Source organism: Cherax quadricarinatus, chromosome 24, assembly GCF_038502225.1.
Source record: "Cherax quadricarinatus isolate ZL_2023a chromosome 24, ASM3850222v1, whole genome shotgun sequence".
NCBI lineage: Eukaryota > Metazoa > Arthropoda > Malacostraca > Decapoda > Parastacidae > Cherax > Cherax quadricarinatus.
Window position 1 is genome coordinate 42989141 of NC_091315.1, and position 18039 is coordinate 43007179.

Genomic DNA, 18039 nt, shown 5'->3' on the forward strand with positions numbered 1-18039 from the left:
CTCCCCATCTACTAACTCCCCTACTCTGTTTTTAACTGACAAATCCATACTTTCCCTAGGCTTTCTTAACTTGTTTAACTCACTCCAAAATTTTTTCTTATTTTCATTAAAATTTCTTGACAGTGCCTCTCCCACTCTTTCATCTGCTCTCCTTTTGCACTCTCTCACACTCTCTTCACCTTTCTTTTACTCTCCATATACTCTGCTCTTCTTATAACACTTCTGCTTTGTAAAAACCTCTCGTAAGCTACCTTTTTCTCTTTTATCACACCCTTTACTTCATCATTCCACCAATCACTCCTCTTTCCTCCTGCCCCCACCCTCCTATAACCACAAACTTCTGCCCCACATTCCAATACTGCATTTTTAAAACTATTCCAACCCTCTTCAACCCCCCACTACTCATGTTTGCACTAGCCCACCTTTCTGCCAATAGTCGCTTATATCTCGCCCGAACTTCCTCCCCCCTTAGTTTATACACTTTCACCTCCCTCTTACTTGTTGTTGCCACCTTCCTCTTTTCCCATCTACCTCTTACTCTAACTGTAGCTACAACTAAATAATGATCCAATATATCAGTTGCCCCTCATGTACATATATTTTTTTTTTTTTTTTTTTTTCTCAACAAGTCGGCCGTCTCCCACCGAGGCAGGGTGACCCAAAAAAGAAAGAAAATCCCCCCCAAAAAAAATACTTTCATCATCATTCAACACTTTCACCACACTCGCACATTATCACTGTTTTTGCAGAGGTGCTCAGAATACAACAGTCTAGAAGCATACACATATAAAGATACACAACATATCCCTCCAAACTGCCAATATCCCAAACCCCTCCTTTAAAGTGCAGGCATTGTACTTCCCATTTCCAGGACTCAAGTCCGACTATATGAAAATAACCAGTTTCCCTGAATCCCTTCACTAAATATTACCCTGCTCACACTCCAACAGATCGTCAGGTCCCAAGTACCATTCGTCTCCATTCACTCCTATCTAACACGCTCACGCACGCTTGCTGGAAGTCCAAGCCCCTTACCCACAAAACCTCCTTTACCCCCTCTCTCCAACCCTATATATATTTTTTTTTTTTTTCAACAAGTTGGTCGTCTCCCACCGAGGCAGGGTGACCCAAAAAAGAAAGAAAATCCCCAAAAAGAAAATACTTTCATCATCATTCAACACTTTCACCACACTCACACATTATCACTGCTTTTGCAGAGGTGCTCAGAATACAACAGCTTAGAAGCATATACGTATAAAGATACACAACATATCCCTCCAAACTGCCAATATCCCAAACCCCTCCTTTAAAGTGCAGGCATTTTACTTCCCTATATATATATATATATATATATATATATATATATATATATATATACACATATATATATATATACACATATATATATACACATATATATATATACATATATATACATATACATATATATACATACAGATATATATATATACATACAGATATATATATATATATACATACAGATATATATATATACATACATATATATATATATACATTTTTTTTTATTTTTATTATCACACCGGCCGATTCCCACCAAGGCAGGGTGGCCCGAAAAAGAAAAACTTTCACCATCATTCACTCCATCACTGTCTTGCCAGAAGGGTGCTTTACACTACAGTTTTTAAACTGCAACATTAACACCCCTCCTTCAGAGTGCAGGCACTGTACTTCCCATCTCCAGGACTCAAGTCCGGCCTGCCGGTTTCCCTGAATCCCTTCATAAATGTTACTTTGCTCACACTCCAACAGCACGTCAAGTATTAAAAACCATTTGTCTCCATTCACTCCTATCAAACACGCTCACGCATGCCTGCTGGAAGTCCAAGCCCCTCGCACACAAAACCTCCTTTACCCCCTCCCTCCAACCCTTCCTAGGCCGACCCCTACCCCGCCTTCCTTCCACTACAGACTGATACACTCTTGAAGTCATTCTGTTTCGCTCCATTCTCTCTACATGTCCGAACCACTTCAACAACCCTTCCTCAGCCCTCTGGACAACAGTTTTGGTAATCCCGCACCTCCTCCTAACTTCCAAACTACGAATTCTCTGCATTATATTCACACCACACATTGCCCTCAGACATGACATCTCCACTGCCTCCAGCCTTCTCCTCGCTGCAACATTCATCACCCACGCTTCACACCCATATAAGAGCGTTGGTAAAAATATACTCTCATACATTCCCCTCTTTGCCTCCAAAGACAAAGTTCTTTGTCTCCACAGACTCCTAAGTGCACCACTCACTCTTTTTCCCTCATCAATTCTATGATTCACCTCATCTTTCATAGACCCATCCGCTGACACGTCCACTCCCAAATATCTGAATACGTTCACCTCCTCCATACTCTCTCCCTCCAATCTGATATTCAATCTTTCATCACCTAATCTTTTTGTTATCCTCATAACCTTACTCTTTCCTGTATTCACCTTTAATTTTCTTCTTTTGCACACCCTACCAAATTCATCCACCAATCTCTGCAACTTCTCTTCAGAATCTCCCAAGAGCACAGTGTCATCAGCAAAGAGCAGCTGTGACAACTCCCACTTTGTGTGTGATTCTTTATCTTTTAACTCCACGCCTCTTGCCAAGACCCTCGCATTTACTTTTCTTACAACCCCATCTATAAATATATTAAACAACCACGGTGGCATCACACATCCTTGTCTAAGGCCTACTTTTACTGGGAAAAAATTTCCCTCTTTCCTACATACTCTAACTTGAGCCTCACTATCCTCGTAAAAACTCTTCACTGCTTTCAGTAACCTACCTCCTATACCATACACTTGCAACATCTGCCACATTGCCCCCCTATCCACCCTGTCATACGCCTTTTCCAAATCCATAAATGCCACAAAGACCTCTTTAGCCTTATCTAAATACTGTTCACTTATATGTTTCACTGTAAACACCTGGTCCACACACCCCCTACCTTTCCTAAAGCCTCCTTGTTCATCTGCTATCCTATTCTCCGTCTTACTCTTAATTCTTTCAATTATAACTCTACCATACACTTTACCAGGTACACTCAACAGACTTATCCCCCTATAATTTTTGCACTCTCTTTTATCCCCTTTGCCTTTATACAAAGGAACTATGCATGCTCTCTGCCAATCCCTAGGTACCTTACCCTCTTCCATACATTTATTAAATAATTGCACCAACCACTCCAAAACTATATCCCCACCTGCTTTTAACATTTCTATCTTTATCCCATCAATCCCGGCTGCCTTACCCCCTTTCATTTTACCTACTGCCTCACGAACTTCCCCCACACTCACAACTGGCTCTTCCTCACTCCTACAAGATGTTATTCCTCCTTGCCCTATACACGAAATCACAGCTTCCCTATCTTCATCAACATTTAACAATTCCTCAAAATATTCCTTCCATCTTCCCAATACCTCTAACTCTCCATTTAATAACTCTCCTCTCCTATTTTTAACTGACAAATCCATTTGTTCTCTAGGCTTTCTTAACTTGTTAATCTCACTCCAAAACTTTTTCTTATTTTCAACAAAATTTGTTGATAACATCTCACCCACTCTCTCATTTGCTCTCTTTTTACATTGCTTCACCACTCTCTTAACTTCTCTCTTTTTCTCCATATACTCTTCCCTCCTTGCATCACTTCTACTTTGTAAAAACTTCTCATATGCTAACTTTTTCTCCCTTACTACTCTCTTTACATCATCATTCCACCAATCGCTCCTCTTCCCTCCTGCACCCACTTTCCTGTAACCACAAACTTCTGCTGAACACTCTAACACTACATTTTTAAACCTACCCCATACCTCTTCGACCCCATTGCCTATGCTCTCATTAGCCCATCTATCCTCCAATAGCTGTTTATATCTTACCCTAACTGCCTCCTCTTTTAGTTTATAAACCTTTACCTCTCTCTTCCCTGATGCTTCTATTCTCCTTGTATCCCATCTACCTTTTACTCTCAGTGTAGCTACAACTAGAAAGTGATCTGATATATCTGTGGCCCCTCTATAAACATGTACATCCTGAAGTCTACTCAACAGTCTTTTATCTACCAATACATAATCCAACAAACTACTGTCATTTCGCCCTACATCATATCGTGTATACTTATTTATCCTCTTTTTCTTAAAATATGTATTACCTATAACTAAACCCCTTTCTATACAAAGTTCAATCAAAGGGCTCCCATTATCATTTACACCTGGCACCCCAAACTTACCTACCACACCCTCTCTAAAAGTTTCTCCTACTTTAGCATTCAAGTCCCCTACCACAATTACTCTCTCATTTGGTTCAAAGGCTCCTATACATTCACTTAACATCTCCCAAAATCTCTCTCTCTCCTCTGCATTCCTCTCTTCTCCAGGTGCATACACGCTTATTATGACCCACTTCTCGCATCCAACCTTTACTTTAATCCACATAATTCTTGAATTTACACATTCATATTCTCTTTTCTCCTTCCATAACTGATCATTTAACATTACTGCTACCCCTTCCTTTGCTCTAACTCTCTCAGATACTCCAGATTTAATCCCATTTATTTCCCCCCACTGAAACTCTCCTACCCCCTTCAGCTTTGTTTCGCTTAGGGCCAGGACATCCAACTTGTTTTCATTCATAACATCAGCAATCATCTGTTTCTTGTCATCCGCACTACATCCACGCACATTTAAGCAACCCAGTTTTATAAAGTTTTTCTTCTTCTCTTTTTTAGTAATTGTATACAGGAGAAGGGGTTACTAGCCCATTGCTCCCGGCATTTTAGTCGCCTCATACGACACGCATGGCTTACGGAGGAAAGATTCTTTTCCACTTCCCCATGGACAATAGAAGAAATAAAAAAGAACAAGAGCTATTTAGAAAAAGGAGAAAAACCTAGATGTATGTATATATATATATGCATGTGCGTGTCTATGAAGTGTGACCAAAGTGTAAGTAGGAGTAGCAAGATATCCCTGTTTTCTTAGCGTGTTTATGAGACAGAAAAAGAAACCAGCAATCCTACCATCATGCAAAACAGTTACAGGTTTTTGTTTCACAGTCATCTGGCAGGACATACATATATATATATATACATACATATATATATATATACATACATATATATATATATACATACATATATATATATATACATACATACATATATATATATATATATACATACATATATATATACATACATATATATATACATACATATATATATACATACATATATATATCTTCTTCTTCTTTCAACATACCAGCCGTATCCCACCGAGGCGGGGTGGCCCAGAAGAAAACTAAAGTTTCTCTTTTTAAATTTAGTAATATATACAGGAGAAGGGGTTACTAGCCCCTTGCTCCCGGCATTTTAGTCGCCTCTTACAACACGCATGGCTTACGGAGGAAGAATTCTGTTCCACTTCCCCATGGAGGACATATATATATACTTACATATATACATACATATACATACATACATATACATATACTTGGGAGTTGATGTGTCGGCGGATGGATTTATGAAGGATGAGGTTAATCATAGAATTGATGAGGGAAAAAAGGTGAGTGGTGCATTGAGGTATATGTGGAGTCAAAAAACGTTATCTATGGAGGCAAAGAAGGGAATGTATGAAAGTATAGTAGTACCAACACTCTTATATGGGTGTGAAGCTTGGGTGGTAAATGCAGCAGCGAGGAGACGGTTGGAGGCAGTGGAGATGTCCTGTTTAAGGGCAATGTGTGGTGTAAATATTATGCGGAAAATTCGGAGTGTGGAAATTAGGAGAAGGTGTGGAGTTAATAAAAGTATTAGTCAGAGGGCAGAAGAGGGGTTGTTGAAGTGGTTTGGTCATTTAGAGAGAATGGATCAAAGTAGAATGACATGGAAAGCATATAAATCTATAGGGGAAGGAAGGCGGGGTAGGGGTCGTCCTCGAAAGGGTTGGAGAGAGGGGGTAAAGGAGGTTTTGTGGGTAAGGGGCTTGGACTTCCAGCAAGCGTGCGTGAGCGTGTTAGATAGGAGTGAATGGAGACGAATGGTACTTGGGACCTGACAATCTGTTGGAGTGTGAGGAGGGTAATATTTAGTGAAGGGATTCAGGGAAACCGGTTATTTTCATATAGTCGGACTTGAGTCCTGGAAATGGGAAGTACAATGCCTGCACTTTAAAGGAGGGGTTTGGGATATTGGCAGTTTGGAGGGATATGTTGTGTATCTTTATATGTGTATGCTTCTAGACTGTTGTATTCTGAGCACCTCTGCAAAAACAGTGATAATGTGCGAGTGTGGTGAAAGTGTTGAATGATGATGAAAGTATTTTCTTTTTGGGGATTTTCTTTCTTTTTTGGGTCACCCTGCCTCGGTGGGAGACGGCCGACTTGTTGAAAAAAAAAAATATATATATATATATATATGTTTGTATGTATGTAATTTTTTTTTTTTTTAGAAAAATTCAAAATGGACAGCAAGAGTAATATAAGAGGGGCCTGGAAATGTGACTGATGAACAGAGAAAATGTTATTTTAGTGCCAGGAATGTTTGTCTTGTCTATTCTGGACCCTGTTTTGAAATTGGCAATTTTGCCAATTTCAAAACAGGGTCCATTTTCTGACTACGTACTTTATTGGGTAGTTGAAATCGGTAAATGGGCTTATTCTTGTACTCAATCGATGGAACAAGTGGAGTTCTAAAGAAATAGCTATGAGTTTGGTCAACTGGTGCAATGGAATTTACCGAAAATAGGGCTCAAAGTGGGCAAAATCGCCAATGCGTATATATTGCCGAGATCGCTAAATTTGCGAGAGGGTAATTCCGTAAGTTTTCCATCAAATTTCATACTTTTGGTGTCATTACCATCGGGAAAAGATTCTCTATCATTTCATAAGAAATTTTTTTTTTTTTTTTAATATTTTGCAACACAGGCCCACACTTTAGGATTTGGGGTCTCGACAATCAAAGGGTTAATTACCTTAAAATATTTGTAGTCTTAATGTAGGTTGAGAGGTGAGTAGTATTTATTTGTAAGAAGTCAGGTGTGGGAAGTATGGTAGGCAGCCAGGGCAGCCCACCCCACCCCACCCACACATAATATACAGTAGAACCTCGGTTTTCATTTGCCCTGGTTTTCGTCGAATTCAGTTTTTGACGATTTTTTTTGTCAAAATTTTGTCCGTTTTCGTTCACCACCTCGCTTTTCATCGAGTTGACAGTGGTCCACTGTATCGAATGTGCCCACAAAATGCATTCCACACGTTCTGAGTCAATCTGGCTTTGTTTCTTGTCGAGTGAGCATTACCCTGCACGTTTATCCAAAACATTTCTTGATAATCCATTGTTTTTTGTGCTTGTTTATTGAGTGCAACTGCTAAATAAGCCACCATGGGGCCAAAGAAAGTTTCAAGTACCAGCCCTTTGATAAATAGGTCAGAAAGAACTCGTAGCAAAGTACGCAAGTGGAATGAGTTGCAAACTTTTGTTGCCATGGTCATGATTGTGGTAGAGGGTGGTCATGATTGTGGTAGAGGGTGGTAGTGATGGTTGTAGAGGATGGTAGTGATGGTGGTAGAGGGTGGTAGTGATGGTGGTAGAAGGTGGTAGTGGTTGTGATGGTGGTAGAAGATGGTAGTGATTATGGCAGTGATGGTGGTAAAGATAACCTCTCCTCCCTCTCCCCTCCTCGCCATCTTCCATATGCCAACAATTCTTCAGTAAAGGTGAAAGTGATGTTAAATGTTCGTTTATCCATTTCGTTAGTCCTTTATATTTATTTCTCATTGTTTTCTGTACATAAAACTATAGTTATTCTCTATAAAATGTATTTTTTGTTACTACTTTTGGGTGTCTGGAACGGATTAATTTGATTTACACTATTTCTTATGGGAAATATTGCTTTGTCAGACTTTCTGGAACGAATTAATGACAAAAACCGAGGTTCCACCATACTACGACATTTAAAGTGCCCCAGAGTGATAAAATACATATACTGTACAGTACATGCATTAATTACCTTTATTTATTTATTTATTTATTAATTTGAACATGATACATTGAAGCACAAGGAAATACAGTGGCTAAGTGTAATATGCCAAAGCCCCTTGTATGCAGAGCATTATGGGCAGGCTTAAAATTAACTTAAGATTTATTTAGTAATTTAGTAATTTAAGCATACAAACAGAGGTACAAAAAATACAGGTAAGAGCAGCATGCCAAAGCCACTTGTATGCATAGCATTACGGGCAATGATATATTCATTGGTAAAGATTGTTGTAAACAGTTAACAATTAAGCACAAATGAGTATTTCAAAGACAGGTCATATGGTCATTTACTGTGTTGCTGTGCATTCAGTAGAATGGAGTATTCTGTTAGATAATGTAATTAAAAATAACAAAGTTTGATTAGGTCACAGGTTAAACATTTATGAGATAAAATTATTCAGTATTTATTTGGTTGTGGGTGAGTAAGTGATTTTTAAGAAGACTTGAATTTATAAACAGACAGTGTTTCTTTTATATTCACAGGTAGTCAATTCCAGATTTTTGGGCCTTTTATGTGCATTTAGTTTTTGCATAGTGTGAGATGGACACGAGGAATATCAAAGAGTGATCTGTGCCTTGTGTTATGATCATGAGTTCTGTTGAGGTTGGTAAGGAGACGTTTGAGGAGAGGGTTTATATCCAAGTTAAGTGTTCTATGTATGTAGTAGGTACAATAATAGGTATGGATGTTTTGTATGGTGACTAGGTTTAGAGTTTTGAATATTGGTGGAGTGTGCTGCCTGTAGTGGGAATTTATCATTCTGACTACAGCCTTTTGTTGGGTAATTAATGGTCTGAGATGGTTTATTGTTGTTGAACCCCATGCACAAATTCCATAGGTGAGATAGGGGTAAATAAGTGAGTGATAGAGGGCCAGGAGGGCTGACTGTGGAACATAGTACCGTATCTTCGATAGTATGCCTACGGTCTTGGAAATTTTCTTGGAAATTTGTTGTATATGTGTTTGAAATTTGAGTCTATTATCAAGGTGGATTCCTAAGAATTTTTCCTGTGAGCTTTGTGATAGGTGATCCGTTTATCATTGTGTTAAGAGGGACATCTGTAGCTCTGTTACCAAACTGAATGAAGTAGGTTTTGTCAGTGTTGTGAGTAAGTTTGTTAGTCCTCATCCAGGTAGATATTTTCTGTAATTCGGTATTTACAGTATTGGCTAGCATGACTGGGCTCGGGTGAGACAAGATGTATGTAGTGTCATCTGCAAATAGTGTGGGTTTGAGTAGTTGCGATGCATTTCGTAGGTCATTTATGTAAACAAGAAAGAGAAGAGGGCCAAGGACACTTCCCTGTGGGACACCAACTGTAATTGACTGTGCGGAAGAGTTTGCTCCATTTGTGTACACATATTGGCTTCTGTTGCTGAGGTATGACTAGGTAGTTGAGGGAGTGCCCTCTACCATAGTGCGACAATTTTATGTGGAGCAAGTTGTGCTCAACTGTATCAAAAGCTTTACGTAAATCAATGAAGATTTCCAGTGGGACTTCTTTTTTCTCTAGTGCAGTATATATTTGTTCTAGCATGTGATAATAGTAGCATCATTTGTATTTTTATTAGGCCTGAACCCAAACTGACAGGGGTTGAGTATGTTGTGGGAGATGAGATAGGAATAGATTCGCTTATGAATTAATTTTTTGAAGATTTTAGAGAGAGGGTGTAAGTTGGATATTGGCCTATAGTTATTCAAGTCTGTTTGGTCTCCTCCTTTATGGATCGGGGTGACCCTCACTATTTTGAGAACTGTAGGGAAGGTAGAGGATTCGATGGATTTGTTAAAGAGTGTTGCAATGATTGGCGACAGCACTTGCGACACTTTTTTGTATATAAAGGGTGGTAAGGAATTTAAATCTCCTGTCTTGTTTTTTGTGTGTTGATAATAAGGGAGACTTCTGTTGGGTTAGTGGTCTTAATGTAGGGCGAGAGGTGAGTAAACAAGATAAACGAATAAATGAGAGAGAGAGAGAATGAGAAGACAGGGAGGTGGAGTATGTAAATAGGGACGAACGCGTCTGGTTTTCATTCATACGCATTTGTATTATACAGTGGAACCTTGGTATGTGACCTTAATTCATTCCAGAAGGCTGTTAGAGTGCTACTCCGTTTGATTATCTAACAAGTTCTTCCCAACCAATTTTCTGTTTAGTTAGCTGTTGTCACAAATCTTTATAGGCCCAATGGTAACTTATTTATACAAATAATACAAAAAAGCAACAAAAAATGCAAAGAAGCATGAAATAATTTACAGCTAAGTTCCGGCAGGTCGTATTTGTTTGGTCAAGTGCTGAGCTTTGTTTGAGTAGGGAGCTGGTCATATACTGAGGTTCCACTGTACCATAATACAAACACTTTACAAGTTGTCTCCACATTGATACAGTAGAGTAAATGAAGCGGAACACTCCCATTCTCATGTAACACCATTTTTAGAAGAAATGACGCTCTGAGTGAAGGCATAAGAAAGGAATAATTTTCTAGGTACATCCAGTAATAGTGTACACATTTTCTCTGATGTTGGACTAGAGAAAATTATTCTTGCCACCACTCCTACAAGTTGCCTGGCTACCACATCTCATATTTGTTAATTTATTCTACTGTGGGGTGTGTTCATCATGTTTATATGTTACATAGCATGTTTCTTATATAATTTTGAAAAAAATATCATAGATGAATTAATGGAAATGTCTATATTAACATAATATATGACATTTAGTGTGCCCAAGAGATTATTAATATGGCGACTTCAAGAGTAAAGAGGCTCTTAGTGATTTTAATGTGTACCTGCATGCCAGTACAGTGTGTAAGTATATTTAGGTACAGGTACACATAAGTATAATTATCAGAGTGTGGAAATTAGGAAGAGGTGTAGAGTTACTAAAAGTATTAGTCAGAGGGTTGAAGAGGGGGTAAAGGAGGTTTTGTGGGCAAGGGACTTGGACTTCCAGCAAGCATTTTTGAGTCTGTTAGATAGGAGTGAATGGAGACGAATGGTTTTTGGGACCTGATGAGCTGTTGGAGTGTGAGCAGGGTAATATTTTGTGAAGGGATTCAGGGAAACCGGTTAGCTAGACTTGAGTCCTGGTAATGGGAAGTACAATGCCTGTGCTTTATAGGAAGGGTTTGGGATATTGGCAGTTTAGAGGGACTTCTAAACTCTCATGTCTGAGCACCTCTGCAAAGACAGTGATTATGTACGAGTGAGGTGAAAGTGTTGAATGATGATGAAAGTATTTTTCTTTTTTGGGAATTTTCTTTCTTTTTGGGTCACCCTGCCCCACACTCTGCCCCACATTCAGAATGTTGGAAAATATATATATACAGCCTCTCCTCACTGAACGACAGAGTTCCGTTCCTAAGACCACGTCGGTAAACGAATTCGTCACTAAGTGAGGAGCATACTATAATGGTAGTGGGTTTGTTTCAGCTATCTTTGATATTGTTTTAATGTCACATGTCACCTTTGCACTATTTATAACATTTCTGGTATATTTTTAAATGTTTATACAGTAGTGTACTGTATATTGTAATAAACAGAATACAGTGGAACACCAGTTTTCAAGCTTAATCCGTTCAGAAGGTCGTTCTAAAACTGAAACGTGCAAAAAAGTTGATCAATATTTCCCATAAGAAATAATGTAAATACAATTAATCCGTTCCAGACACCCAAAAATATTCACAAAAAAAAATAAATTTTTGAAGAATATAACAATAATATCAACTCTACGGCTTATTGATCTAGTGTGACATAATAAGCAATATAAATAACATAGAAACCTGAAATGCACTCTAGAATGAATAAAACGTCATTACGTATGTGGCTATTGGTGGCGGAGGTGGGGAATTTGTTTGGAGGTAGGACAAAATACTCCTTCAATATGACACTAATATCAACTGGATTTGTCAGTTAAAAATAGGAGAGGAGAGTTATTAAATGGAGAGTTAGAGGTATTGGGAAGATGGAGGGAATATTTTGAGGAATTGTTAAATGTTGATGAAGATAGGGAAGCTGTGATTTCGTGTATAGGGCAAGGAGGAACAACATCTTGTAGGAGTGAGGAAGAGCCAGTTGTGAGTGTGGGGGAAGTTCATGAGGCAGTAGGTAAAATGAAAGGGGGTAAGGCAGCCGGGATTGATGGGATAAAGATAGAAATGTTAAAAGCAGGTGGGGATATAGTTTTGGAGTGGTTGGTGCAATTATTTAATAAATGTATGGAAGAGGGTAAGGTACCTAGGGATTGGCAGAGAGCATGCATAGTTCCTTTGTATAAAGGCAAAGGGGATAAAAGAGAGTGCAAAAATTATAGGGGGATAAGTCTGTTGAGTATACCTGGCAAAGTGTATGGTAGAGTTATTATTGAAAGAATTAAGAGTAAGACAGAGAATAGGATAGCAGATGAACAAGGAGGCTTTAGGAAAGGTAGGGGGTGTGTGGACCAGGTGTTTACAGTGAAACATATAAGTGAACAGTATTTAGATAAGGTTAAAGAGGTCATTGTGGCATTTATGGATTTGGAAAAGGCGTATGACAGGGTGGATAAGGGGGCAATGTGGCAGATGTTGCAGGTGTATGGTGTAGGAGGTAGGTTACTGAAAGCAGTGAAGAGTTTTTACGAGGATAGTGAGGCTCAAGTTAGAGTATGTAGGAAAGAGGGAAATTATTTCCCAGTAAAAGTAGGCCTTAGACAAGGATGTGTGATGTCACCGTGGTTGTTTAATATATTTATAGATGGGGTTGTAAGAGAAGTAAATGCGAGGGTCTTGGCAAGAGGCGTGGAGTTAAAAGATAAAGAATCACACATAAAGTGGGAGTTGTCACAGTTGCTCTTTGCTGATGACACTGTGCTCTTGGGAGATTCTGAAGAGAAGTTGCAGAGATTGGTGGATGAATTTGGTAGGGTGTGCAAAAGAAGAAAATTGAAAGTGAATACAGGAAAGAGTAAGGTTATGAGGATAACAAAAAGATTAGGTGATGAAAGATTGGATATCAGATTGGAGGGAGGGAGTATGGAGGAGGTGAATGTATTCAGATATTTGGGAGTGGACGTGTCAGCGGATGGGTCTATGAAAGATGAGGTGAATCATAGAATTGATGAGGGGAAAAGGGTGAGTGGTGCACTTAGGAGTCTGTGGAGACAAAGAACTTTGTCCTTGGAGGCAAAGAGGGGAATGTATTAGAGTATAGTTTTACCAATGCTCTTATGTGGGTGTGAAGCATGGGTGATGAATGTTGCAGCGAGGAGAAGGCTGGAGGCAGTGGAGATGTCATGTCTGAGAGCAATGTGTGGTGTGAATATAATGCAGAGAATTCGTAGTTTGGAAGTAAGGAGGAGGTGCGAGATTACCAAAACTGTTGTCCAGAGGGCTGAGGAAGGGTTGTTGAGGTGGTTCGGACATGTGGAGAGAATGGAGCGAAACAGAATAACTTCAAGAGTGTATCAGTCTGTAGTGGAAGGAAGGCGGGGTAGGGGTCGGCCTAGGAAAGGTTGGAGGGAGGGGGTAAAGGAGGTTTTGTGTGCGAGGGGCTTGGACTTCCAGCAGGCATGCGTGAGCGTGTTTGATAGGAGTGAATGGAGACAAATGGTTTTTAATACTTGAAGTGCTGTTGGAGTGTGAGCAAAGTAACATTTATGAAGGGGTTCAGGGAAACCGGCAGGCCGGACTTGAGTCCTGGAGATGGGAAGTACAGTGCCTGCACTCTGAAGGAGGGGTGTTAATGTTGCAGTTTAAAAACTGTAGTGTAAAGCACCCTTCTGGCAAGACAGTGATGGAGTGAATGATGGTGAAAGTTTTTCTTTTTCGGGCCACCCTGCCTTGGTGCGAATTGGCCAGTGTGATAATAAAAAAAAAAATCAACTCTACTGCTTATTTATGTATCACAATTGATCTAATATGACATAATAAACAATATTAATAACATAGAAACATGATATATACTCTAGAATGAATAAAATATGTCATTACATATGTGGAGTGGTGATGGTGTTGTTGTTGAGTTATAAGGGCCATTGACAGCATAAGCCGTACGTGTAGTGTTGGTGGTGGTGGTGGTGTATGTTGTCAGTGGCCCTATTATTTTATTATTTTTTATTATCACTCGCCGATTCCCACCAAGGCAGGGTGGCCCGAAAAAGAAAAACTTTCACCATCATTTACTCCATCACTGTCTTGCCAGAAGGGTGCTTTACACTACAGTTTTTAAACTGCAACATTAACACCCCTCCTTCAGAGTGCAGGCACTGTACTTCAGTGGCCCTATATACCTCAGACAACAATAGAGAAGTCAGTTTCATGTTGTCATTCTTCTATCGCTTAATCGCTTAACTTATTTGCTACACTGATAATGCTACACTTTATCACTGGCTGGTGCTATAGCCTTTATTGACTCCTGCTGCATTAGTATCGTACATATTGTAGAATCGTTGAAGAAGGCACATTCTCCCCTCTCTCTCAGCCCTTTACCAAAGGGCTGGCTGGCACTAGAAACTTTCTTTGGGCCCATGGTGGCTTATTTTGCAGTCACAATTAATGAACAAACACCAAAAACAAGGGATTATTACGAAATGTTTTGGAATGCGCAAAGTAATGCTCACTCTACCAGTGATATAAGAAAAGATTTTCTTTGGATTTTTAACCCAGGAGGGTTAGCCACCCAGGATAACCCAAGAAAGTCAGTGTGTCATCGAGGACTGTCTGTCTTATTTCCATTGGGATCCTCAACCTTGTCCCCTAGGATGTGACCCACACCAGTCGACTAACACCCAGGTACGTATTTGCTGTTGGGTGAACATGACAACAGGTGTAAGGAAACACGTCAAAATGTTTCCACCCTGCCGGGAATCAAACCTGGGCCCTCCATGTGTGAAGCTAGGGCTTTAGCTACCAGGCCACAAGGGCTGCCAAACCAGGCCACCTGGGCTGCTTCACCAGGCTACCGGGGCCGCCTGACAGAGGCAAACTGAGATGCGTAGTGGTGGCATCCTCGGGCAGGCGAACGTCCGATTACCGGAACAAGGTCTGATATCCAGAACAAAATTTCGCACAAAAAATGGTCCAAAAACCGAAACATCCAATAACTGGAGTGTGCGAAAACCGGAGTTCCACTGTGGAGGAAATCAGATCTAATATACAGTGGAACCTCAAATATTGAACTGCTCCCAACTCAACCAATTATGTAAGTGTATTTTTGTAAGTGCTTTTATTTTTAACCCCTTGACTGTCGCAACCCCCAATCCTGAGGTGTCTCATGGTGTTGTATAAAAAATAAAAATGAAATTCATCTGTAAAGCCTGGAAACGTAACTAATAAACAGAGGAGATGTTATTTTAGTGCCAGGAATGCTTGCATTATTTATTCTGGACGCTATTATGAAATTGGAATACGTATTTTGAACTGTGTGAAATTCGCCAAATTACCAATTTCTGATCACTTTATTGGTTGAAATAGTTGATTTAGCAGTTCCTTCTGCTTAGTCGATAAAATAAAAGTAATACTAGTGAAATAGTTAAGAATTTGGTCGACTGGAGTAAGGTAATTGGCCTAAACTAGGAGTCAAAGTGGGCAAAATCGCCATTGCATAAATATTGCTGATGCAGTAAAATTCGCAATATTGTAATTTCATTAAATTTCCATCAAATTTTGTACTTTTTAGTTTTATTACCTTCAGAAAAGGATTATCTTCCATTTCATATGATTTTTTTTTTTTTTTTTTTAAATTCTTGGACCCTGTGTACAAGGCATAGAATTAAAATTGCATGGGAATAGAGCCTGAGGCTATAGTATATGAAGTTTGTGCTGTAGCACTGTTGCAGTAGTTACAATATAGAAGACACCAAACCCTCATCGAAATTGCAGACTATGGTTCCTGCTTAATAAATTCATAATGCAATACAGTATAAATAAAAGTTATATTTTTTATTTTAAGGGGTCATCTCAAGTATTCCAGACTTTGCTGACATTTTATTTTTATTTTTTTGTAAGGTGATAATGATTAAAAAAATATTTATTCTAATCTGAGTAATAATTTTGGATAATTTCTTAAAGTTTTATTCTTGAAAATAATCATTCTTCATAATGCTCTCACATTCAGGTGTGAAAAATACACATCTTGAACAACTCAAGCGTGACTTAATTTGCTTACTGCTATTCATCCTTTATAGAAAGTTTGGCTGATATCTCTGAATGATAAACATTTAAGTATTTTATTCAGCAGTTGCATGATAATATAATTTTAAATCATTATCTCAATTTTCTATTTATTGTGATTATAATTACTTGTGTTCTGTTGGTAGTAAAATGGAAGATGGTACTGTAGCACCCTACAGTGAGGTTTTGGAAACACTTGCCCTGTACAACAATCCACGCAGTATTAGACACCTTGCTTCCAAGTTCGGCATTAATATGTTTACTCACACATCGTTAATGCAAACATTAAGGTAAGTATGAGTGTGTTTAAGTATTTTATATATAGTGTATCTTTGCTGAAAGGATGGGAAGTATATTATATATATAAAAAAGAAGAGAGAAGTGTAGAGGAGAGAGAGAGATTTTGGGAAATGTTGAGTGAATGCGTGGGGAGTTTTGAATCAAGTGTGAGAGTAATGGTGGTTGGGGATTTCAATGCTAAAGTGGGTAAAAATGTTATGGAGGGAGTAGTAGGTAAATTTGGGGTACCAGGGGTAAATGTAAATGGGGAGCCTTTAATTGAGCTATGTGTAGAAAGAGATTTGGTAATAAGTAATACATATTTTATGAAAAAGAGGATAAATAAATATACAAGGTATGATGTAGCACGTAATGAAAGTAGTTTATTAGATTATGTATTGGTGGATAAAAGGTTGATGGGTAGGCTCCAGGATGTACATATTTATAGAGGGGCAACTGATATATCGGATCATTATTTAGTTGTAGCTACAGTTAGAGTAAGAGGTAGATGGGAAAAGAGGAAGGTGGCAACAACAAGTAAGAGGGAGGTGAAAGTGTATAAACTAAGGGAGGAGGAAGTACGGGTGAGATATAAGCGACTATTGGCAGAAAGGTGGGCTAGTGCAAAGATAAGTAGTGGGGGTTGAAGAGGGTTAGAATAGTTTTAAAAATGCAGTATTAGAATGTGGGGCAGAAGTTTGTGGTTATAGGAGGGTGGGGGCAGGAGGAAAGAGGAGTGATTGGTGGAATGATGAAGTAAAGGGTGTGATAAAAGAGAAAAAGGTAGCTTATGAGAGGTTTTTACAAAGCAGAAGTGTTATAAGAAGAGCAGAGTATATGGAGAGTAAAAGAAAGGTAAAGAGAGTGGTGAGAAAGTGCAAAAGGAGAGCAGATGATAGAGTGGGAGAGGCACTGTCAAGAAATTTTAATGAAAATAAGAGAAAATTTTGGAGTGAGTTAAACAAGTTAAGAAAGCCTAGGGAAAGTATGGATTTGTCAGTTAAAAACAGAGTAGGGGAGTTAGTAGATGGGGATATGGAGGTATTAGGTAGATAGAATATTTTGAGGAACTTTTAAATGTTAAGGAAGAGAGGCAGTAATTTCATGCACTGGTCAGGGAGGTATACCATCTTTTAGGAGTGAAGAAGAGCAGAATGTAAGTGTGGGGGAGGTACGTGAGGCATTACGTAGAATGAAAGGGGGTAAAGCAGCTGGAACTGATGGGATCTTGACAGAAATGTTAAAAGCAGGGGGGGATATAGTGTTGGAGTGGTTGGTACTTTTGTTTAATAAATGTATGGAAGAGGGGAAGGTACCTAGGGATTGGCGGAGAGCATGTATAGTCCCTTTATATAAAGGGAAAGGGGACAAAAGAGACTGCAAAAATTATAGAGGAATAAGTTTACTGAGTATACCAGGAAAAGTGTACGGTAGGGTTATAATTGAAAGAATTAGAGGTAAGACAGAATGTAGGATTGCGGATGAGCAAGGAGGTTCCAGAGTGGGTAGGGGATGTGTGGATCAAGTGTTTACATTGAACCATATATGTG

General features: G+C 39.0%; 1 protein-coding gene across 1 annotated transcript in view; it reads left to right on the top strand.

Annotated features, from left to right (window-relative positions):
* LOC128690778 (tetratricopeptide repeat protein 14) overlaps positions 1–18039 on the top strand; it is a 93630-nt gene that overhangs the window by 62196 nt on the left and 13395 nt on the right. The window contains exon 7 of the mRNA XM_070088456.1: positions 16357–16500. Within this exon, the coding sequence (XP_069944557.1) occupies positions 16357–16500 (144 nt within the window). The remainder of the gene's footprint in view (positions 1–16356; positions 16501–18039) is intronic.